The 25000-nt window shown below is 40.5% G+C and overlaps 3 protein-coding genes across 5 annotated transcripts in view; all 3 read right to left on the bottom strand.

Moving 5' to 3' along the window:
* The window catches only part of LOC137981111 (retinol dehydrogenase 13-like), a 7732-nt gene extending 7166 nt beyond the window's left edge, over positions 1–566 (bottom strand). The window contains exon 1 of the mRNA XM_068828459.1: positions 155–566. Within this exon, the coding sequence (XP_068684560.1) occupies positions 155–566 (412 nt within the window). The remainder of the gene's footprint in view (positions 1–154) is intronic.
* Positions 567–2848: 2282 nt separating this feature from the next.
* Positions 2849–4667, bottom strand: LOC137980157 (transmembrane protein 145-like). Its single transcript, XM_068827532.1, has one exon. It carries the CDS (start codon positions 4521–4523, stop codon positions 3135–3137), a length of 1389 nt encoding a protein of 462 aa, XP_068683633.1. The 5' UTR covers positions 4524–4667; the 3' UTR covers positions 2849–3134.
* Positions 4668–6711: 2044 nt separating this feature from the next.
* Positions 6712–25000, bottom strand: part of LOC137978739 (sodium channel protein 1 brain-like) — a 46431-nt gene continuing 28142 nt past the window's right edge. The window contains exons 12-24 of one of the 3 annotated variants that reach the window (XM_068825779.1): positions 24511–24699; positions 22141–22482; positions 21215–21413; positions 19269–19570; positions 17821–17994; positions 16371–16481; positions 15285–15548; positions 14668–14721; positions 14371–14508; positions 13649–13762; positions 12939–13077; positions 10392–10523; positions 6712–9244 (exon numbers count right to left, since the gene is read on the bottom strand). In XM_068825779.1, the coding sequence (XP_068681880.1) occupies positions 7752–9244; positions 10392–10523; positions 12939–13077; positions 13649–13762; positions 14371–14508; positions 14668–14721; positions 15285–15548; positions 16371–16481; positions 17821–17994; positions 19269–19570; positions 21215–21413; positions 22141–22482; positions 24511–24699 (3651 nt within the window). In that variant the 3' untranslated portion in view covers positions 6712–7751. The remainder of the gene's footprint in view (positions 9245–10391; positions 10524–12938; positions 13078–13648; positions 13763–14370; positions 14509–14667; positions 14722–15284; positions 15549–16370; positions 16482–17820; positions 17995–19268; positions 19571–21214; positions 21414–22140; positions 22483–24510; positions 24700–25000) is intronic. The other 2 variants (XM_068825778.1, XM_068825780.1) reach the window with 2 other exon arrangements.

Genomic DNA, 25000 nt, shown 5'->3' with positions numbered 1-25000 from the left:
CACACAACCCCCCTTCATACAGTACATACTGGTGCATGAATCACAGTCCTTCTCTTAATACAATGAAGTGACTTACTATCGAAAAACAAGTTGCACTCAAAAACCAGAAACACTCACTGTCAAGAACAAAATGTATTCCTTAAAAGCTACCTACCATCCACGTGCCAGCAAAAATTTGGGCCATAAGAAAAGTACTGCCTCCTGGTCAATCGTCTTCGTCTTCTTTGCATAGAAGCAGACGGATCTATCTCACGAAGAAGGCGTGTAACTACAACTCTCGGCACGTGCAGATTGTACTTTATCCGTAAAGTGTGCCACATTGAGCCATACCCCTGCAACCGTCCCGGACCAGATAACTCTCTTATAATTACAGCTCGTATCCTGGCTTCGTCGATGATATTGCCTTTCCTCCTTAAACCAAAGCTACGAAGCCTCCTTTTCAGTGTTCTCAAACTTATTTTAATATGATGGAAGCGCTTGAGAAACTCCAAAATGATTTCATTTGTATATCCAAGGTGAAAATAGTGCTCGATCACATCTCGTTCGTCACCTTCACCTTCCGCCATCTTGAAATACTTACGCTCGTTCCCAGATTCCTTTCGGATTAGTTCTTTGCGAGAATGACAATAAAGTTTGTACGAGGAAAATAAAGTTTGTACGAGGAAAATAAAGTTTGTACGAGGAAAATAAAGTTTGTAGGGGGGAAATAAAGTTTGTACGAAGAAAATAAAGTTTGTACGAGGAAAATAAAGTTTGCACGAGGAAAATAAAGTTTGTAGGGGGAAAATAAAGTTTGTACTAGGAAAATAAAGTTTGTACGAGGAAAATAAAGTTTGTAGGGGCAAAATAAAGTTTGTACGAGGAAAATAAAGTTTGTACAGGTAGTGTCCCTTACGGGCCACCGTATTATCCGCTTGAATGGTGCGGACCAACGAGGAAAAGCTAGGGATAGAATTTCACAAAAACCACTTTCCAGAGGATGAGCATGACGGCAATGGGGAGATATGATACAAAACACTAACCAAATAAAGATGACGCCTACTTCAAACTTCCTTGCTATGCTCGAGAAAGTTTTTTTTTGCAAAAACCTTTCATTGATCGATCCTGTCTCACGAATGTACTTTCTAAGAACGAAAATAAAACAAGAGTTGCAATTTATCCAAACGTCTCTTTCACTGACTACTACCGCGCCAACCCCACGACCCGCGACCCCTTAGCAGCAATAAAAAGCGACTTCTCAAACGCAAACCAAACAAAACATCAAAAGCAAACGCAAAACAAAACTCAGTACAAAAGAAATAACGATAGATTCATAAAAAATCTATTCAATATATCTCTTACTGAAAATGACAAAACTTTGCGATCAAAGGGCTTAACTGATTCATTCCCACCCCCCCAAAACCGGCATCACACAAAAGCCTATTAAAAACCTCCAAGAATTTCACCAGAAAGATGCTTTTAAAAACACCGCTTTGCTGACCACGAAAGCAACCCTCACCCGTTCCATGTCAAATCTACATAGCAACCGCGCCACCACGACCTTCTGTGGCACTTAAAAGCCATCTGGAACGTACTGAGCTAGAAATTACTTCAATAATCTTTAGCAATGCTAAAGACAATTTGTCAGCACAAGAACGACAAGCTCTATCCGCGCTTCGCGCAAATAAAAAGGTGAACATTAACACGAAATCGATAACGTCGTTGAATTTGCTAATCAATTCCACCCCTCGATCAGATTCACTAGCGAAATGTCATCTAAATGCGCAATGTTCCTAGATACCGAAGTCTTTAAAGGACCTCGCTTCACCTTAAACAAAGTATTTTATGTCCAGACTCACTTTAAAGCCACAAGAACGTTAAGACGGGTTTCACCAAATGAGAGACATTACGCCTTTGCGAACGAACTCGAGTCATACAAAACTCATACAAAATTCTAGTCATACAAACGGGTTTTTCAGGACAATCCCGTCTACTCGAACGAGGCTACCCACGAAAGCTAGTTGAGAAAACAATGGAAGAGGTAGTTTCTCATCGTGAAATGGGGCTTTGAAAAACAAAATAAAGACATCCAAAAACATTCTACCGTTCGTTACCACCTTCAACCCATTTGTACCTAAACTCAAAGAGATCCTTATGAAAAACTGGTTTTTAGTATCTAACGTCCCAAAACTTGCGCGCATCTTTCCCAATGCTTTTATTGTCGCCTACAGGAAGGGCAAATCCCTCAAGGACCTTTTAGTCAGAGCTTCAATTCCTGTTCAAACTTGAAACCACCTAAACCTAGCAAATCCTAGGAACGCACTGGTTTCCTGAGGGTGCAGGGATGGCGCAGTGGTGATAGCACTCGCCTCCCACCGATGTGGCCCGGGTTCGATTCCCAATCCGGCGTCATATGTGGGTTGAGTTTGTTGGTTCTCTACTCTGCACCGAGAGGTTTTCTCCGGGTACTCCGGTTTCCCCTCTCATCAAAAACCAACATTTGACTTGATTTGTGTAAATTGTTGATTTCAATTTACAGTGTCCCCAATTAGTGCTTTTGCGCTAGAACGACTTTACACTTAAATAAAGTTCCTTTCCTTTCCTTTCTTTCCGCGACAAAGCACTACTAAACCCTGACGCACCAGCCACGAGCTCACGAGCTCTTAGAACACCTCAAGTCGAAGCCCTATTTCTTTCGCATTTAAAAAGCGGATTTATATACGGTAAGGTGGGTGACAAGATCACAACTAGTTTTTTTTACAAGCATGAAAGAGGGAAATTTAGAAAAAGCATAAGTGCACATGAAGCTAAAACTAACTACTATTTTACACCGATTTTATTCCATCCCTGTGTAATATCTCGTGGAAAATATGACTCGAGTTTGTCAAGTATTGTCTGGAAAATATAAATTTTTTATAGAGCGAAATTCCTTTTTAGGATAGAGAGAGATAATAACATAATGGTAAAATAAGAGATGCAAGTAAGTAAATTGGTGTATACATTTTCATCTACTAGAAAATTGTCAGTTTTGTTACTCTTGCCTTGTCGATCTTTGCTTATTAAATACGCTTTTTTAAATCTTGAATTATTAATAATCCTTTGCAGAAAAAAAAAAAGATTAATGTGGTTCCTGTTCAGCAATACTTCCGTCAGTACTAGAATATCCGAGCGTTTGCTTCTTCTGTACCCCCGCTAGTCCCTGGGGTGTACAATACCCGCGGTGCATAAATATTACTTTGTTGAAAATCGGAACCAGGAGGGACCTCCTGGTTGGAAAAAAGGTTTACTCCTGGTCGAGGTTGAACTTCATTACGACCATTATGAAGCGGGAAATTTCTGTTTACTTGGCTTGGCCACATGATATAGAAAAGCCCAAAGTATCCGAGAAGACTGACGTATAAATTAAGGCCGTAAAAAAGCAGTGAACTTAACAGTGGTGCTATAAACCAGATAGTATAAGATGATACAAAGGCTAAGTAAAAGTTCTTCCTCTCAGGATTTTGTCTGATTGTTGAATAAGCGCCATAGCTAAACAGTGCCCAAGTCAGTACTCTCCAAGCGGGCTTTAAGATTCTTAAGATTCTGCTAAATTGAAAAAACTGGACGGAAGACATTGCGCGATCAAAGGGAAAAATTTCGAAAACAAGGAGTAAATGAATGACGTAAATCACAGCGGACACAAAAAAGAATACCCTAAGGAGTGGCAGAAGGCGTTCGCTGAGACGAGCCTGGGTGATCGTCCATCCAAAAGCAATCAAAACCAGCAGAACTTGAAGGAGGAATTCACTTAAGACGTGTAATACATCCGTTATGGGTGAAATTGTCGTTTCAAAGAGAATATAAGTTGTGTCATAAAGTAAACCGCCAAATTCACAACTAACAGATATCATGAATAGTTTATAGGCCGGGTGAAACTTGTTCATTCGAAGAAGCCATCTTGCGCAATACAAACTTGTGACGAACATGAACAGAGAAATTACAAAGGCGACGAGATGGATTCCTGTGATGTGAGTCCATTTCTCTTTCGACTCTTTCTCCTCCTCCCAAATATATCCTCTTGTGAAAGTAAACTCGTAGTAAATTGATAATCCCTGGGTACTATTACAGTGGCTTATCGTAAACGACCACCATTTCTTATCAACCGAAGAGAGCCGAATAGTTCCCGAGCATTGCCGAACACTAGAGGAATTGTCTGTGAAGCACTGTATTTCAAAGTTGTGAGTGTTGTTGTTTGCGGATACATTTTGAAATGTAATCACAGCATCTGCGCGGCTGATCTTGGATAGGCAGTCCATATTTTCTTTACTTCGCACTGTTTTCCATGAATCTTCGTTGTAACATCCCAAACTTGGACAGCATTGATTCGTCACTGTGTATTTCACTTTGTAACTCAGTGTGCCATTACCATCGATGAATGAAAAAAATTGCACCACAGGCTCCCAATTTTTGCGGCTTTTTATCTCTCCGGATACAATTTTCCCTGACCCAAATGCGAGACTAACATTCGGTAAGAGAAGAAAAACTGTGAGATAATATCCTTGCATTTTTCCACAGAACACGCGACACTTCTTACCACGGCCTGTTTCCGCCTTTAGAAGCTTACAACTATTGCGTCATAGCCACGTGCGTCTTATGACGTAAGCTAATTTAATTCAGCAGTGAAAAGAACACTTCTTCGATCACAGGCAGACCACTCTATGTGTTCGTGTTTTAATATATGTTTATATGAAACGAAGAGAATCTATGAGGGTTATGAATAAAGCTCTGAAACGTGCACATCTAAATCACGTCTCGGTCTGAAACCTTAATCGACTCATGTATGGTGCTTTTTCACCTTCTTTAGACGGCCCAAGAAGGCGAAAAAACACCATACATGAGTCGATTAAGGTTTCACTTAACTTTATTGGGATATTCAGACTGACACGTGATTTAGATGTGCAATTTTCAGAGCTTTATTCATAAACCTCATAGATTCTCTTCGTTTCATATAAACATATGTTAAACCACGAACACATGAGTGGTCTGCCTGTGCTTCAATATTGGCCCTGGCGAAACTCATTTATGGAACACTTTTCAGATTAGTATCCTGGGGCTCGTTTTTCCCACTACCTTTGCTAGTTTTCAGGGGCACCCAACGACCAATTTGTTGTAAAATGTATTATTATACCCCAGTTAATGAAAATAAATGTTATTAAGGCATTTTCAGGTGTTTTTCAGTGTTGCTGGGAAAACATTATCTGTTCCTTTTTCCCAGCAAGACACACAAGAAATTTCCCAGCCAGCTACATAAAATTGGTTGGTTTCCCAGCCAGCGGATCAAATTTATTTCCCAGCCAGGAATTCCGCGCGCTTTCAAATCCCTCGATCCAAAACGACCGAACAAAAGCGACAAAACCGGGACAAAACAGGTTTTCTCCGCAAGCGCAATCGCTCTGACCAGCCGTCGTATGTTTGTGACTATTCTCTGGGAGAGGGAAAGGGTTCTTTTTTTTTTTTTTTTTTAGTGGTCCTCAGTCTTCAGAGTTTCTACAGCCAGCTGGGGTTGAAATGCTAAAAAAATTTAGTAACTCCCTGGCAAAACCTCTATCAATAACAAAATTTCCCAGCCAGCTCATCGAAACACCTGTATTTTTGCCAGCCAGCAAGATTCCTCTGGGGAACAGATAATGTGAGGAACAGATTCGTTGGGTGCCCCTGAGTTTTGATAAGCTGGTCTTTCAACATGAATTCAAGATAACAAAAAGCAAAATTATAGTGGAGTTTGATGACTTGAATAATCTCCGTTTTTAAGATAAAGGCCCGAAAAGGCGCGAAGAGTTTCGGGACTAACGAGAAACGGGCACCAGGAATCATGAATTATATATTGTTACAAGGATCGGAATTATCTGGAAAGTTCGCGAAGGTCAATGTCACGCAATGTGTTGCTTCAAGAATTTTCTAATTTCAGGATTCGAACGCATTCCTTCTGCGATAAAGAGAAAAATATGACTGGAAATTCCAAATTCCTCAGAAACCAAACACTGTCCAAAATCACCCAAAACAACCTAATCAATTGATTCTGTGAGTACCAACACCTGAAATTTGTCGGGCACGTATGTAGACTGGCAAAGAACATTTATTTTATGAATGAAAGAAGAAAAAACACCAGGGGTTCAGCATGGGAAAATCACCGATATGGAAAAAACGTAGCTACAGAAGCTCATGTCTCAAAAATTTAACCCCCTACCCCTCAGAAAGGACTGATGATACTCAGGTTACAAAAATTGGAGTATCATGGATGGCTCAAGGGATTTTTCGGTCGAGTCAAGGCGTCCTAAGGCAGCAACAAGAAGCCGCCAAGTGGAAAATGATGATGATAATGATACCACTGCAGGCTCGTTTCTCGAGGGTCCCGAAACACTTTGGACCTTTTCGCTTTCCAAAATTCCCTCTGTGTCTTGGGAACGAAATCCACAATCATTTTGATTTTTGTTATTTTGAAAACATGTTAAAAATGAAACAGCCTGTCAAAATAAGTGCTGATGTCGTAGATGGCTCTTCGGGCCCGAAAAGTTTCCGGGCCTTTCGAGCCGAAAAGGGCCCCAGTGCTCTACAAAGGTATTCCTTACGTTACTGCATTAGAAAAGTTCATCACTGTAGTACCACCACACCCAAGTCCCTCGTAGAGCCTGTTCACAGGCTATCATAACTGCGATGATCCGAATTTTTAACACACATCTCTTTGCAAGTCAAATGTTTGTCTTTCTTTTACTATTCTATTTTATTCGGGGTTGTTGAATGTCGTTTGTCTGAATCGCTGAAACGCAAGGTCATTTGACTTCAAAAGAGTATTATTCACTGCTGAAAGTATCAAAACAAACAAAAGGTGAAATCGTCACAAATTTTCCACAAAATTATCATAGCAAAATTTAAAAATAAACTCAGAGACCTCTTGAAAATCGCGTTAGTTGCCGAAGGATATAAAAATAGGTAATATATAAAACTTAGGAAAGTTGCGTGATGGAACTCGGTTTTCTTCATTGATGACAGTAAGTTTGTTCCATTGTCGAAATTGTTGGGGGATTTCCAAGTATATATGTATCATGTAGAGTACTTTGTTGTTTGAAAACATAATGTGCAAACTGACGATCATGGCTGAAAATTATTTTACTTGCATGCAATGACAAACGAACAGCGCACGCGCAATTGAAAGGTTGACCCATCTATCGCTTTGGGCAACGAAACTGAGTGATTCTGTGTTCTATTGTAGTCCCCTGTGTTTTGGGTAGCACCACGAAAAACGACCTCAGGCCGGTTCCAAACTTGGAAGGCCAGTAATAGTGGTATTTTGGCTTTTCTGCGCAGACTCAGAGAGTGTAGGTTTTTTTCGTAAGGAAGTAAACATGGTCCTTCAGTTTTACTGCGCTTAATTCGTGCGGGGCCGAAAAATTCACGACAATGTTTTGTTGTCTTAAGCGAACGTCCTGCAAGCGAATACAATGTGACTTCAGAGCCATATAGCAAAGAGTTGTGCTATTAAAGAGTTCTTCTTCGAAGTGTCAATCTTCCATGCAAGTCGCTCAGATTTACCCGAGGGAGCTCAAGCACGCGCAGCGTTCTTGCGCCGCGGACGGCGGAAGTGAGCTGTTTTCCCTTTAAACGTGTCTTCACACTTCACATTAGAGATGATAAGTATAAAAAAACTGGGAGATACCACTGTCCTGGGACGCGAAATGTTCTCTTCCGTTTGCCGTGCGCGTCTCAAAAACGCGCGTGGTTGAGCTCCCTATTATCTATCGTCGCGGTTCCTTGTCAGTTGTAGATTGTTCTTTGATTTTGATTTTTTTCAGAGGTGATGATATTGGTATGGTCTGTCCTCTCATACGCGCTAATCGTTCGCTTCTACGGTAATTTTGAGGAGACTCTTTGGGAGCCGTATCGTCACTCCACGCTAACGGGGTTAGTTTCGGCTTCCCTAACCGTGGAGACGAGCCGCTCACGTCTTTATTGCGAATCAGTCTCACAGGAACAACGCTGTTCCTTTTCTCACGTTGACTCGTTCCTTTTTCATCTTCTTCAAAACCGTGATTGATTGCTTCTGGAGTTTTCGAATTTTCATTGTTCTGAGTTGATTTCAACGAAGTCCTATTTTCACTGGAGTCAGCATTTCTGCTCAAATTTGACAGAGAATCACTCAAGTTGTTGTTGTGAACGACTAAATCAGCAATGTGGCTTCCTTTAGTACCGTTCGCAGTCAAATGTCCATTTTTATCTTTCTTCGAGTCGATTACTGTCTCTGCATTATCAGAGGCAATCCCAGAAGCCTGTTCTCTCTTTCGCTTACGGTATCTTATAACTGCTTGAGTGATGACACGAGCAGCCGCCAGCTCGCGGTTCTTTGCCATAGTTGAGTTTGTTTGGCGGTAGTGAGTTATGGCGGGAAACGCTGCCCTGAATCTCTCCTCCATTCTTTGTAGAACGACATTGAACTCTTCTGAATCAAATTCCTCGTACCCAGTCACCACTCGTCTTACCAAGGCCTGCAACAAGTGCAGGCAGTAAATTTTGTCACCTTCGCACAGAGGTATGTTCAACAGAGCGCATGCGGCTTTATTTGGCTTCTTAATGCCAAGATTTCCTTCCAAAGTGTGGAGGAAATCTGACAGGTCACGAAAATAAATATACTGAGTGCTCATTGGATCGTACACCATCCAATGATGATAAAACAAATCGATGTCATCTCCCGTTATTCCCACTTTTTCTTGCTCAATAACGTTGTTGTAGTTTTCCAATATTACCGCGACGTACATGTTGATAAGAACCAGAAAAATAACGATAATGAAACTGTAGAAATAAATGACTGCAGCCCAATAGTTTCCGCAGTTGCCATTAGACAAACCCTTGTAATCTGGATCACAATCGGGAGGCTCGATCATCAAAGGATCCAAGACATCATTCCATCCCGCGGCTGTTATCAAGCGAAAAATGAGTAAAATAGAGTTGAAGAAGGTTTCAAAATTTACAACTTCGTTTAAAGCACCTGTCTTCTTTACGTTTGCGAAGAAGGACATTCCAATTAGTGCATAGATGAACATAATGAGAAAAAGAATGGCTCCAATATTAAACAGAGCGGACAAGGAAACGACGAGAGCAAAAACCAGCCTCTTGATTCCTTGAGCTTTCTCAAAGAACCTCAGGAGTCGTCCAATTCGGAAAACGCGTACCACCCTCAAAAGATTGGGTGTGATTATAATGCCTGTCTCGTTGAGTTGTTCAACAATAATCCCTGTAAAATAAGTAAAAGATCAAAATAAATTAAGTGTGGAGGTAAAATGGTAACGTCTGTGAAAGTGTCCATGTGGAGAACCTTCGTTCCCAGGCCTTTAGCCTGTAAATCACAAAAAGCGCGAGACTTTGGGCCGAGCGCGAGAGCGTAAGCCGTCCTCAAGGAATCGTCATAAGCTTAGCTACATAATTCCGGAATTCTTTTGGGATTGACAATTTCGAGAATTTTAGAGCAATTTGAACTTTCACCTCACATGTTGGAAACTTTTCACAGGCACAAACGTTGACAAAACGTGTTTTTTTGTATTCCAACCTACCAGGAGAGGGGTCAGTCCGTTCATATCCATTCCTTATCAGCGGTTATTCACCAAAAGAGGTTCTACAGTGCATCTACGCCGTGGTTCGGAATCCGGATCTTTGCAATCTTTGCTTGATAGCAAATATGGCAGACTTTGCACTATAAGAAACGAAATTTATAAGAATGTTCGGGAATTTTAGAGAGTTTTGGAGAATTTTAGACATTTCTAAAAGAATTTTAGAGCTTTTGTTTGGGAAATTCCGGAAAGAATTTTAGAGAATTTTTCGGGAATTATGTAGCCAAGTCTAAATCATCACGATCCGCTCGACGGGTGACATGACGTTTGATTTCACTTGAGTACGACTGGGAACGAGGCTGGATGTAGAGGTCAATGCCAAGGTCAAGATCACTATCAATTCAAGTGGCAATGTCAATGTCGATGTCGATGCAATTTTCAAATTCAATGTCAAGTTCATTGTCAGCACCACTGCCAATGTTAATTAATATTAATGTAAATGTCAATGTCACTGTCAATATCGATGCCAATTTCAAAGTGAAAGTGCCTTTGTCAATATTAATGTCACTGCCAGTGTCACTGTCAAAGGCAATGTCAGTGTTAGTGCCAACGCCAATATTAACGTTAAATGTCAGTGTTACTGTTGATGTCGCTGTCTTTTTTAACGTCAAGGTCAATGTCAGTGCTAGTGGTTATGTCGATATCATTGTCAATGTCAGTATTGGTGTCTGTGTTTAGTACCGATGCCAATGCCAATCTCAATCTCAATTACAATTTCAAGGCAAACGCATATCAGTGTGTCAACGTATTACGAAAAGGGATCTTTATACTTACCCACAATTGACAATATGACAATAATAAAGTCGAACACGTTCCAAGGGTACTGAAAATATCGCCACCTGAGGGCAATAATTCTCAGCATGGCTTCGACAATAAATATCACTGTAAATACGATGTTCAAGTAATGTGAGGGACGCACGCATGGAGCCATCTCTCATTAAGGAAAACAATGACAATGAACATGATAATTCAGTCTATCTCAGGAGTGGGTTTCAGTTACAGAAGAAAGCAGGCACTCAATAATATCTCTAACCTAAACTTTGATAACTTGCACAGCCTTCTTTTCACTGAGAGATATGGTAAGATTCTGGCCCCAATATTCCTGGTATCAAATAACCGATTATTAAGTAGTAGATAAAATGATATGTGCGGGAACTTTGTGTGGGTGATTACAATGGCTTGCCCTCGGCTCGCCATTGTAATCAAACGCCCATGCAGATCGGACGCTAATATATGACGCGTCAAAACGGACAAAAATACTTTCTTCATATCTGTAAGACTTCTCCTTAATATATACAATACTTTCCTAATATATATAAGACTTCTTCTTGATATGTAAAACTTGTTTCAGATAGATGCAAGTAGATGTGGAAAAATCCAACTTATTCCCAAGTGAACACAACCTCTTGCAAATACATAAGGCTTTCTTTGAACATTTATGCAACTCGTGGCACACTTACAAAACTTGCTTCAAATATTTGACTTCATTCACACAAATAGGACTTGTCTTAAATATGAAACTTGGAGCCACATTTTGACCAGCTCCGTGTGGAGCATTTAACAAATAAAGAAACCTTGACTGTGCTCTGTTCTGTTGTAAAGCACGCAGGAAACGGCTAGAGCACGAAAGAAGTGTAGGGGGAAACACGAGCCGATAGGCGAGTGTTTCTCCCTACTTCTTGAGTGCTCTAGCCGCTTCCTAAGTGCTTTACAACAGAACAGAGCACAGTCAAGGCTTCTTTATTTGTTTTATGATAAAAAACAAGTAATTTTCTTCAAAAATTCTACTTTATTTTCAAAGCGCGCGCTGCTTGTGGCGAACTGAGATGTCGTCAGCACAGTGCTTTATACTCTGATAAAGCAGGGGCACCCAACGAATCTGTTCCTCACATTATCTGTTCCCCAGAGGAATCTTGCTGGCTGGCAAAAATACAGGTGTTTCGATGAGCTGGCTGGGAAATTTTGTTATTGATAGAGGTTTTGCCTGGGAATTACTGACTTTTTCTAGCATTTCAACCCGAGCTGGCTGTAGAAACTCTGAAGACTGAGGACGACTAAAAAAAAAAAAAAAAAAAAAAAAAAGGAAACCCTTCCCTCTCCCAGAGAGTAGTCACAAAGATACGACGGCTTGTCACAGTGACTGCGCTTGCGGAAAAAACCTGTTTTGTCCCGGTTTTGTCGCTTTGTTCCGTCGCTTCGGATCGAGGGATTTGAAAGCGCGCGGAATTCCTGGCTGGGAAATAAATTTGATCAGCTGGCTGGGAAACCAACGAATTTTATCTAGCTGGCTGGGAAATTTCTTGTGTGTCTTGCTGGGAAAAAGGAACAGATAATGTTTTCCCAGCGACTCTGAAAAACACCTGAAAATGCCTTAATAACATTTATTTTCATTAACTGGGGTATAATAATACATTTTAAAACAAATTGGTCGTTGGGTGCCCCTGATAAAGCACGCTACTTTGGACCAATCAGCGCGCTTGTAAGAATGTTTAAGATTATTTGATTGGTTAATGAAACAAAGGCTTGTCAAAACATCAATCAACTGGAAAATCACACAAAATTAGAATTTATGGAAAAACAAGAGCCTCAATGTTCGGTTTCAGTCCGTAAAAAACAGCAAAAAAGAGGATCTAAATGATTAAGTTCAGTGAAAACCGGCCGAATTGTTGCCCATGAAAACCTGCACGTTTCCGACATGACAACTGGAAAACAAACTCTTCATTGCTTGCGGCTGGAATCTGAAAACCTGTTGGGAATTTTGTAAATGAAGAACTCCAGCGTGAGGACTTTCTGAGCTTGAAAGAACTGCTGGACCGGGCGACGGTTGAGGTCTTCCATCCAAAGCACTTGACAGAATATCTGAGCAAGCCTTTAACTGACAGCTTCAATAATACCCAAGGTAAAATTCGGAAATTCATCTGCCATTTCTGCGAATGATGGCGTGGGCTTTCGTTTGTTCCGTGCTTTGTACTCTCATAAAGCACGCTGTTTAAACCAATGAGAGCGCGCGTTATATAGAAACTTTATTATAAACATATATAAAACTTCTTATCGATTAGATTGTTGATAACCGGTACTGGGGTTGTACTTCGAGTAAGACCACTTACTATATCTATTAAGGAAGTATTTTTGTCCGTTTTGGCGCGTCATGCTAATATTTTATTGCATTTGTGAAATAAAACAATAAGTTGAATACAGTTGAGATCTGTACTAACAAACTTAATGAATACTAATTAGCTGAGCAGGATTTTGTTTTAAAAGTTAATTTTACAATCAATCTTAATCCTCCTCCGTCTTAATTAACAATAACGAAAAGGATATCAAGCACTTGCTTCACTTCGTGTGGTTGATCGTAGTGTTGTACCATCATCGCCAGCATGTTGATCGCAATCACGATGATTATAAAAATCTCGAATTTTCTGCTTTGAACTAAGTCAAAAACAGCTGCCTGAAAGCGGTTCTGTGAAAGAAATGTTACAATTTAATTAGTAAAGTGGAGTAGAAAATTTCTCTCCACCAACAGGTCGTGGACGGTTCTATGATACAGGGACGTAGGAAGGGGGGGTCCTTGGGTGCCCGTGACCCCCCTTGAAAATTAAAACCAAAATACATATCGCGAAAAAACAGCAGGCTGAGGGGACGACTGCACGGAATTTTGCTATGTTATACAAAATATCCAGTGGAGAATTTAGGAAATTGCAATTGCATATCCTAATTTTCCGGGGGGGGGGGGGGGAAGTGTGGGGGAACAGACACTGGCTCCCTACGGCGCTCATTCAGGACCCCCCTCCCTAATGAAAAATTCTGTCTACACCCCTGTCAGATTGAATTAAGGAGCCGGAAGTGAGCTGTTTTCCCTTTTAACTTGTTTTCACGCAACCACATGTACATTGCTAAGTATCTTTTCTCCATTAGGGATGATGAATATAAAAATCTGGGAGACCCCTCTGCCCCTGGCACGCGAAATGGTCTCTTCCGGTCGCCGTTCGCGCGTGCTTAACCTCCCTATTTATCACGGAAGGACTCTTTACCGTTGGCCTTTCAACTTTCCTTGTAGGTTTCTTAGCCGCTGCATTTTTCAGAGCGTTCATCCAGCTTCTTTGCTTTGGAGTGAGTAGTATATCCATGGATCCACACACTTCCATCTGGTGAAAAACACACATCATTTCGTTTTGAAAACTTATGCGAGGAATAAGCAACAAAGCGATACTGAAGAAACCAAACCAGAAGTCATATCTCCAATCAAGATTTGTAAAGGTACAGACGATAGCACAAACAACGAGATCAAAATCAAAGACGTTTAGCTCTCACTTCTGAGGTGAGCTCAACTATTTTGCATTTTTACCAAGTTGGGCAAGGAAGATTTTTCATCGCTTGTCAAAGATGAAAGTACGCAGAATTTTTTTAGTTAACGCAGTTCCCAGTGAGCGTATAAGATCAAAAAACAGCTGAAAAGACAAGATTCTGCACGCGATTAACATTTGAATAAAACTGCTCTCTGCAAACTGAAACTTGAAGTCAGTATTCGTTTATGTAGCAAACTTCAGTTGAATTGGAGGGTAAAAACGAGTTAGCCTCGTTGCCGTCGGACCCCGCACTCGTTTTTAAATCTTATCTTGTCCGTTTTCTCATTGAGCGTGGTTAGCTTTTTCTTCAAAGCTGGTACATAAGCGATTCACAAGAAGTTCAGAGCCACCACCCATAAATACTCCACCATCCACGTAACCCCTCACCTAACAAACACACCCCTTACTTGTTGTTTTCGTTGATTGAAGTTTTCGATGATGACACCGATGAACAGATTTAACACAAAGAACGATCCTGTAATGATGAACGCAATGAAGAATATGTACGCCTCCATGTTGTTTTCCCGTACAGGCTGCTGGTCCACCTACATGTAAAACCAAACAGACTAGTGCCTAAGAGTACTAATTCAATTCATCAAACGCAGTTCGTGTTTTGTGGCCAAGAAGAGAACAAAGACTAGCTACTGACCAACCATGGGCCTGTAAAAGTGGAGAATTCTACGAAAAGTCTGAGGTTTAGTTACCTTTGTGGCATCAATAGCGTCTTCCATAACTTCCATCCAACCTTCAAAAGTGGCCTAAACAAGGAACAGAAAAAGCAAAATGAGTATGAATCTTATCATTATCCAATAAAATAACACGTTGGGTGAATCATTTTCTCACCTTAATAACGTTCAGGGCAGGGCTTTGTTTGCAAAAGCTCCTCTAAATTGTATGTTCAGGAGAAATGACCCCGCAAACTCGATTTAGAACCATGCTAAGCGTCAGGATAAGTTTTAGGACTGGAGACAATTAGTTATGAGAAGACAATGCAGACCGCTTTCTTTCAACCAGAAGCAGATCATATGACGACAGTTAATATATGAAAGCCATATATAATTATTTGAACTGAGGAGAGAATTAAGTTGAGATGATCCTCTCCAGTTATAAATTAACGTTACTTGAGCAACAACGAAAGGAAACCCTGAAAAATTCACGCTTGAACGTTACTGCTCAAGTAACGTTAATTAATAACGGCGATGATAATCTTAACTTGACCAGAAGCTTCATGTCTTCCGCTGCCTGTCGCAAACGCTCTTGACGAAACTGCTGGTGGAAGATTCCTTTATTTTCAAGTCAACATTGTAAATTATAATCTCACCACTTGTAATAGTGCCAGGAATCCGTTGAACGAATTATCAAAGTTGACATTGGATGTCATCCAGCGATCACCTCTTTCAAGGCACACCGTCTTGTTGGGCACCACACTGGCATCATATTTATGTCCGTTCTCATCTACGCATTTGTAGAATTTCCCAGCAAAAAGGTTAACGCCCATAATACTGAAGATTAGCCAAAACAACACACAAACCAGGAGAACATTGGCAATACCAGGGATGGCGTGAAACAGCGAGCTTATTACAACCTCAAAACAAAAACAAAGGAACACATTGAGATGGTGACTTGGGGATTCTCGGAAAAAAACCCAAGTGCTTCTCAGTTAGAGAAGACGAATCCACGACCTTCCGATTACTGACTAACACATTGAAGAGATTAAGCATCGCGTTTGCGGCCAACGGCAAACGTCGGACTAAAGTTTGCGTTTTGCCAAAAATGGAAGAAACTCGTTTGATATGAGCTCATTTCTTGCGTGACAGCAGAAGGTATCAAGTAACTTTTCAAAAGAGAGAGACGAGTTAGAATAACAATTTTCATGCTTTCATGACAAGCAGCAGCTCATCGTTTCGCGTTTTCCGTTTCACGTAGACGCGATGCTTAATCTCTCTATTAAACATAATCGGCTTCTTCACTCATTTCAAATTCTACGAGTCACTCTCAGTGAAAAGGAAGCAAAATACCTCTAATCGCGGAAGTGTTTTTTCGTATCGTTTTTACCTATCCACCCTGAAATGATGGAAAATTATGAAAAAACAACTGACATCTCTGTGACACATTTCCCTATCGATGCTTACTCGAATGTCTGAGTAGATTGATATAGGATAGATATTCTTTCTCGAGAAATTTGAGCGCTTCTCGTAATGGCTGATCTGATTGCATAATTTGACCATTCACACTGAGGACGGCAACATGACTGAGCAAATCAGAACTCGGGAGAGGCTTGTAACCGAAGTTTGGCTCAAAGCTTAGGGCGGGAAAAGTTGCGTGCAGGTGCAATTTACCATTGCTTCTGATTGGCTCGTGAGGAAATAGTTGTTTACTTGGGGCCAATTACAAAGCATTAACTCACCCGCATTCTTTCAAATCGTGAAATCGCTCGCAATGGCCGCAAAGCCCTCAGAGTTCGCAGAGAACGAATAGACGTGACTTCTTCGTTTCCAAACAATGCGATAAGTGAAACCTATATAGCAAGATTTTTTGATATAACACTCAGTACATTTCCAAAGCTTTATTGCCTATTATTTATACAGTGTTACGATCAAAATTTCTTCGTCATCGAAAAACCAAAAGTGATCGAGGTGGATTGATTACATTAAAACAAAGTCCGAATATGAGGAGCAACAAATTTGGAATGATAATACACGAAAAAAAATAGACTATAAAACATTTTGAGGCTTATTTGGGTTAGGTGACGGCGTTCGTTTCTTTAGGGAACCTTTTTTAAAACGTTTTTCTTTGTTCAAATGCAATGTATATATATTGCACAAAGAGTTCACTAAATAGATGGGTGGGACACGAGATATTTGTCACTGCTCGCAATCAAAACATCTCCCTAATGAGATCATTGTACCCCACAATGCACGGCACGTGGCATACACGTCACAGTGTGTCACAAGGTGTCTCTTTGAAGCCTTAGAGCTTAAAGAGACTACGTCACGTTATTTAGGATGTTGAGGGGAAATCTTTAGTTAATCACGAGTCTAAATCTCGAAAATGGTAATGCGGCATTCCTATACAGTCCTGATAAAATTATCGTTACAACACAAACAAGATGATTCTGAGCTAAGGCGATTTGTCATAAACTTGAAAAACGTCGGGACGACTTTTTTCAAGATTACCTAAATGCCATCCGTTTCAGTCTTGTCCCGTTGTGTCCATCCATGCTTCTTCAACAGTTTTAAGGACGGTGCCTACTAATTCAAAGGTATTTTTGGGCGGTTTATTGAATATGCAGGAAAAGCAGATCTCAACAGGTGTTATTCAAATCCAAAAAGAACATTGAGGGTAACCACGCATTTTTCAAAGATATTAACCAAGAATATTTGTAAAAAGCTTTAAAATACAAAGCTCTGCAGAGCGTTCTTTTCCAAATTGAAGCTTAATTGTTTCTGAAAAATGCGTGGTTACCCCCAATTTTCTTTTTGGATACCAAGAGCACTTGCTGAGTTCTGCCTTTTCCGCATAGTTTTGAGCCGCGCAAAAATATCCCTGTATTAATAAGCACAACCCATAGGAAATACGAGTATCTCGAGATGCGCAGAACGTATGCGCAATAACAATTGTAGGTCACTGCAATATTTTATTGTGTGACGTAGCCCCTTTAATGGTAGTGGGTCACTTTGCGACGCCTACACCAACTAACGTGAATCTACTTATGTGGCTGCATTCTACAACCTTCCTCAGAATGACTGTCTAATTAATTTGGTATCGATGGGATGACAAAAAAAATTAGACGTATTGATGATGTTTAGTCCTCAAAATCGGCTGCTACGTTGCCCAGGAAAGATCGCAATACTCACCACAATAATTGTAAAATCAAGCCAGTTCCATACGCTTGAAAAGTACGACGTGAAACCGAGGCCTATAACTTTGAGAAAGAACTCCAGCGAAAACACAACGGCGAAAAAGATGTTAAGCACTTCCAAAACTTCCTTCAGGGTGGGTCTACTGTCCAGATAAACGTCTTCAAATGCCTAGTGGGTTTAGAAGAAAGTGCTATTTGGGAGCTTAAGCAACGACAACGGCGACGGCAACGAGAACGTCATCTCAAAATATAAATTCGCTTTATTTTAATCGCTTCGCGTCTATTTCAACCTTTTTGATATGTCAGGGATGTGGTAGTTCCTTAAAAATAACATTGGTAGGAACGGCGCTTAATTTAGGGGAGAAAATGGTAATTTATCCTCAAGTGCTAACGTTGTTCATAAAACCTCAAATTTGGCTATTTCACGTTGTAGTTTTGCTGACGACGGCAAAGAAATGGACAAAAGTGAAAAACGCACGTGCAGGGCGTGCAAAGCTATTGTTTTGGCCCAATGAATATGCAAATTTGTGACGTTCTAGTTGCCGTCGCCATTGTCGTTGCTTAAGCTCCCTATTAATGATCGATCACGGACTCCTGTTAATACACTATATTCAATCGTGCGGCAAGCATTTTAGCACATATTTTTGCGGTTCTCTGTATAAACATGACGTGAATCGCCAAATTTGAGGTTTTGATGACAACATAGACCTTATTCATAAATGGCGGTCACATTTATTCATAATTCCTTTGTCCAAGTGCAAATTAGCCTAGCAAGCCTCATTTTAGAGCAAGAATTTTTTTTAATTCACTGTACGGTATCGAAGCTTGGTAGGCTAATTGCACTTGGACAAAAGAATTATAAATTAACCTACATTTATGAATAAGGTCTATGAGCGTACAAATGTGAGTCTTTCATTTTCTACTTTTACTCTGAAACCGCTCGCGCCGATTTCTTTTTAGGATACTTCGCCCACAACCCACGAGATGGAATAATGTCGAAAAACTGACGAAGAAGTGCGAAGGTGACGTTTTCGTCGACGTTGTACATCTTAACGTCCCCAGTGACAGAGGACGATTTATTTGTATGATAGCGTTTGTTAAACAAATAGAGCGAGTTTCAATTGAGTGTCGTAAAACCAAAACCAAAGTAATTACTTTGGCCAATCAAAACGGACGGAGACAATCCAGTAAACCAATTAAACCCGAAGTAATTATACGCAGCCGACACAAAGCGCGGGAAAATGTGCACACGCGAGCCAATATTGGTTTTTGTTTCACTTCTGATTGGTTGAAAAGGTGGCGTGAAAACTTTGAACCAATCACTGAGTGAAGTAATGCAAAACAAAAGCAATTCGCTAATTACTTTCGACACTCAACTGAAAACCGCTCTATGACCACCAAAAAGAAGTATGCATACGCCTTATTATTGCAATTTTGACTTACCAAAGCGATGCTGCTTGCAGCGATTAAAAACACCATGAACCATTCAAAAAGCTTGTGTTCCACGAGTAGTTTCACGTTGTAACGTATGCACAGCCATATCACGTGACAAGTGGTGAGTTTCAAGCAAGTACAGCAGTTACACTGAAAAGTAAAGCACTTATCCACTTCGTATTTCCGAACGTCAAGCGAGCAACAACACAATCTGGAGGCTGCAGCATTTGAGGTGTCACTTCCAGGAGATCTTGTACATGTGGAAACTGAATTGTCTGTAACGTTCATTACGTGACCGTTACTTTTACTCGCTGAAAACAAATGAATTGATAAATTACATTTCAGTTTTTCCGGGGAGGGTAGGGGGGGGGGGGGGGGAATGTAGAGGGGAGGTAGCATCATTAGATATTCACCCCCCCACCCACACCCCACATACACCCCCACACACATGAAATATAAAATATTTTTAAGAAAGGTATGCGATTGGAAGCGTCTTCGTTTTCTCGCCAATGAAAATCTTTGAGTTGGTTGTAACGTAGCTTGATTGCTGCAGTTCAGTCCGTTTACATGCGTTACTCTGTGTGCATGTACGCTAAGCCAAGAAAAATTCGATCGTGTTTAATCTGTTTCAGTCTTTGTATTCCTATTTAAATTGCAACGTCTCAGTTAACCGAAGTCATTACTTGTCAACGTTCAATCAGCCTTGTTTTTTCGTTTTTGAACGAGTGCAGGAACGAATGACCAAATGGATGAATAAACGAACGAACGAATGACTGATCGAAAAAACGAATGACTAAACGAACGCACCAAATGACCAAAACTAAATGCGTGATCGAAAATGAACAAGTGAATGAATAACTATGATTGAGTGAATACATTTTAAGGAAGATGCCTTGTCTAAGGTACTTTTGTGCGTTTTATGAGTATGTGGGAAAAGCAGATCTTAATGTTACTGAAATTCAAAAAGAAAATTGGGGGTAACCGAGCATTTTTCAAAGATAATTAATTAAAACTATTTGTAAAAGGCTTTAAAATACAAAGCTATGTATGGCGGCAAATTGAAGCTTAATTATCACTGAAAAATGCATGGTTACCGCCAATTTTCTTTTTGAATTCCAAGAGCTCTTGCTAAGTTAAGCTTTCTCCGCATAGTTTAGAGCCGCGCAAAGATATCCCGGTATTAGTGAGCACCACCAAGAGGAAACCCCAGTATCTCGAGATGCGCAGAACATATTCGCAATAACAATAGTAGGTACATCCGTGAAAGGTTAAAATGATGAAATAAATAAATAAAAACAAACAAGGTGACACACGCTAACACCAACCCGGTGTGGACAACACATCATGAATGCGCACAACTATTTCACCCGGTCAACTAACAGCTTACCACATTTCTTGTATCTGGAGCTGCCACTAAAATGGGTGCCTAAATACACCTGCCTGGTATGTTGTCTACGCCGTTCTGATGAGGCCCAGCAAGGCCGAAACAGCTGTCCATACACCTTATGGTTTTTAATTGACCGAGTGAAATGGTTGTGCGCAAGCGTGATGTGTTGGCCACACCGCATTGGTGTTAGCGTTAGTCACCTCGCTTTTTCTGTTTTTTTTGTTCAATTAAAATGATGAGTTATTTGCTTGGCAACTGGGAAAAGGGTAACCAAAAAGTGGAAGCCAAAGTTAGCGGAAGGAATCGAACCTACGACTTCCGCCTCTAGTGGGATGCTCATCTTGAAGCTCCAAAAGTGGGGAGTCCGTCCCAAGTGACGAACGACGCAGGTTCGAATTTTGCCTGGGATTGTTTTTTCCTAATAATTAATAATTTCATACTCTGAGAAAGCCATTAGTATGAAAGTAATTATTCACTCGGTCAGAAATCATTCATAATAGGTAATGTCGATTATTTGATTCGTTGCCTTCCGAGGATTAATTGATTGATGAATTGATTGATAACCAACCTTGCTGTCCGCCTTCATCATCCTCTGGTGAGATTTCATTCGTCTTCGGCCAAACTTTGGCTGTAATTCTTCTGATAAATCGTGATACGAATTTTTTCAGACGAGCGAAGAATCGATTCTTTTGATTACTTTGAGTTGATGAAAGCTGGGTTTGACCAGAAAAGGAACTCAAAAGCAACGCCAAAAATAAATTCAGGATCTGCAATAATAAAACACAATCGACGTTAACGCGAGACAGATATACTTTTCGTTTACTATTATAATACTTTTGGGGCCTTAAGGCCATTCATAAATCGTTTTAGAGCGAGTTTCAATCGAGTTTCGTAAAACCAAACCAAAGTAATTGCTTTGGCCAATCAAAAAGGACGGAGACAATCCAGTAAACCAATCAAAACTCGAAGTAATTACACGTAGCCAACACAAAGCGCGGGAAAATGTGCACGCGCGAACCAAGATTGGTTTTGGTTTCACTTGCGATTCGTTTAAAAAGTGGCGCGAGAACTTTGAAACCAAAAGCAATTCGCTAATTACCTTCGACACTCAATTGAAAACCGCTCTATTCTACAAATAAGAACCTCTAACCCTGACATATTTTCAAGATAAGAACACTAAAGTGTTGCGACATAATTTGCCCTCCACCCCACTGCCCTCGTACTCACTCCGAGGCTCGATTGCCGCCGAAATCGGTGTCATTTGTCAGTTGCGTTTGTTGGTTCTCCACTCTACTTTAAGAGATTTTCTCCCAGGTATGATTTTATTTTATTTGCAGTCTTTTCAAATAATATATTACTTGATTTCGGCTGAATAAACATCAGGTTTGAACAGTGTTTGAATACATGAAGAAATTGCTGAATCCGAAATATACGAAAAGACATTCGAGAAAGGAACTCTAAAACGACGAACTCACTTTACGTCATTTAACTTACAATTAAGTGTCCTATGAGGAAGGCGGGAACGAAGAGTACGATAGAGATAGGTCCCGCTGCCTTCATACAGTCCCAAAGTGGCTCCACCCACTCTCCACAAATGATGCGAAAGATCAGCAGGAATGAGTGCCAGAAATCCGTGAACCGCCACCGAGGAACTTCACCATCAAATTTATCTGGCGTGTATCTTGAACCAAACAACTGCATTCCCACCACGGCGAAGATATAGACAACGATACCTAATATGACGGACAGATTGACCAGCGCTCCCAGGCTCTGTCCAATGGTGGTTAGGAGACTTGACATGGTGGTCCATGATTTTGCAAGTTTCAAGATACGCAACTAAAAGAGAAAATGTCAATTAGAGATAAAAGCAAAAACTAGTTGTGCGTTTCCTTCACTTAGCGACGTATGGATGTCTTGGTTTGCTTTGTAACTGCCTCTGTTTGTTAGCCATCAATAACTATTGCAAATAATCGAAAAGTACCAGGAGCCTATGCAGGACTAGGAGGGTACAATTTCACTGCATTTGTGAAACGGCGTTTTTACAGAACGAGTTATTTTTAGATTGATTTTCCCGCAAACCAGACCTTTCTAGCTAATCACAAGTCTTGCATGAGAAATTACTACCCACTCTTGCAAGCCAAATCTCATTTCTTAGGTATTTTGTTCTTCCTGTGTCCAATTGCTTTCACCTTGTAATTTTACTCTCACTACTTTATACATATTTCAACACCTTAAATAACTAAGTGTTTGTAATTGTATTCTCCATTCAACTTGTAACTTCAAATTGTTTTTAATTTGCAAATTTTCGTTCATTTCTTTACACTTCAAAACGTTAAAGAACTAAATGTTCGTAACAATTGTATTCTCCGTCGCCAACTTGCAAGTCAATGAAAGCTAAATGTTTTATTTGGGGAGGACTAATTTATATAAGCGTAGTAGTTTCTTTTAGGCCTCCTCGCCACCGATGCAATTCAATTATTTTCTTTCTATCTTCTCTTTCTTGATTGTTCATATTTGTATCTTAATTTCTTTTTTCTGTGGTAAATAAATAAAAAATAAAATAAATAAGAACTCGCCTAAAAATACCTTTATATGTGAAAATCAGATGCCGTTACATAGACCTAGTTTTGAGGTTTTAAACTCCTGGGTTATTAGTCTCCCACGCAGACGCTCTTAGAGATTCGTCACGCGTTCCACGCGTGACGAATCCCTAAGAGTGTCTGGTTATGGCCTCTTGAATGTACCTAATTATTAGGGAAGGATTTGTTTCACTTCATGTTTGGATAAATCAAACCGAAAAAAAACACTCTCAAAAGTTGCTTTGTTTCACGTCTAAATTACATTCCAGGGCCTGGTTGTTCAAAAGCCGTTTAATCCTAATTAACCGAGGAGTTTATTTCTGCACTCCCAAATGTTGTTAAACGCTGATATTTGGCATTTTTTTACATTAGAAGTCAATCTTGAAAAACTTTCACTAAAAAGTTGAAAACATGAAACAAAAGTTTACGCTAATCCTGGATTAAGTTAATCGGCTTTCGAACAACAAGCCCTCATTGTTTGGCCTTCATATTTTTTGTTACAGAGTAAGGACAAGAAATGAAAGTTTGGAAGATCATCACCCTTAACTGCAACTTAAGCAGTTGCAAGTAATTCTGGCAAAAGGAGTAAGGACAATTTTTAGCGGAAGCGCGCGCGCGGAGAACCATTGGTAAGAAAACATGGCAACCCTAATCCATCTGTGCAAGAAAATTTGGTTTTGGTCACCGTACGACCGTAGGGCCGTCCACCCCCCCGAGTATGCCAATGTGACCAGTATCAAGTGACCATATCGCGGGCTCAAGTTCAGAGCTCATCGAAGTCAACTGTTTTTTTTTAAGTTGACCGCTGACCAAGTACTGGGTTTCGATTGGATCGCAGGCTCAAGCCAGGTTAAGTCATTGTAAGAATAAATAACGCGCGAGCTCCGCTTTCAGGCTTGGCTAAATTTATGTATTTTTTTTTAGTCAATTGTTCAGAAGACTCGCATTTGAATCTCTGTATAGCAAGCGCTATCCGACATATTCAAAGCACTCAACGTATGGCTCGGAAGTAGAAATGATTTTCCTGTATGGTTCCATTTTATTTAGGAATACTGGCTGGATTAGACTACGAGCACCTTCTTTCCGGGGGGAGGGGGGGGGGGGGGGAAGAAGGATTCCGCGGGGCTAGCAAGCAAGGAGGAAAAGACAGGGGGAGAGCCTGTACACTCCAATTCCCTTTCAATCCTGTCCTTCCTTTGTCTCACCTTTCCCGCGAAGAGAGCCTACTTGCGGGGCTGTCATTGGACAAAAGATGTGACCAATTGGAAATGATCTTTGAACTTACCAGCCTAAAGGACCTTAGCACGCTTATACCCGTGTTGTCAATCTCAGTGGACAGCGTTAACACAGCGTCTATCAGACTTATCGCCACAACGAGGCCATCAAATATGTTCCACCCGCTCTTTACGTAACCACGAAAACCAAAGGCAATCAGCTTTAAAATCATCTCCAAGAGGAAGATAAATGTGCAAACCTGAACCAGAGAGACCACAGATAATGTTTGTAGTTGCAGACACAAATATGTGTGTTTCATGTGAAACGATCGCTTTTTTTGTTTTCTAGTAACTCGGCTTAGGTGACACTTGGCAGTTCACCGATTGCAAACATCATAGCTTGTAGAGCTTCCTCTAGAAACTACTACTAAAATGAAAAACACCCAATTTTATAAGACCAAGAACGTGACACCACATTTACGAGATGGCTTATGGCAGCCTATCCATGGATATCGCAACTGTCGAAGCTCGAATTAGCGCGTTCTGCGTGAACGGGGGTTC

The sequence above is a fragment of the Montipora foliosa genome, chromosome 12 (genome assembly GCF_036669935.1).
Source record: "Montipora foliosa isolate CH-2021 chromosome 12, ASM3666993v2, whole genome shotgun sequence".
NCBI classification, from domain to species: Eukaryota; Metazoa; Cnidaria; class Anthozoa; order Scleractinia; family Acroporidae; genus Montipora; species Montipora foliosa.
The sequence above is the reverse complement of the archived record's forward strand: the minus strand, read 5'-3'. Positions and strand labels throughout refer to the sequence as shown.

Bases quoted from the DNA above. Each gene is read 5' to 3' on its own strand.
- LOC137980157 (XM_068827532.1), bottom strand. From the start codon at position 4,523: ATGCAAGGATATTATCTCACAGTTTTTCTTCTCTTACCGAATGTTAGT.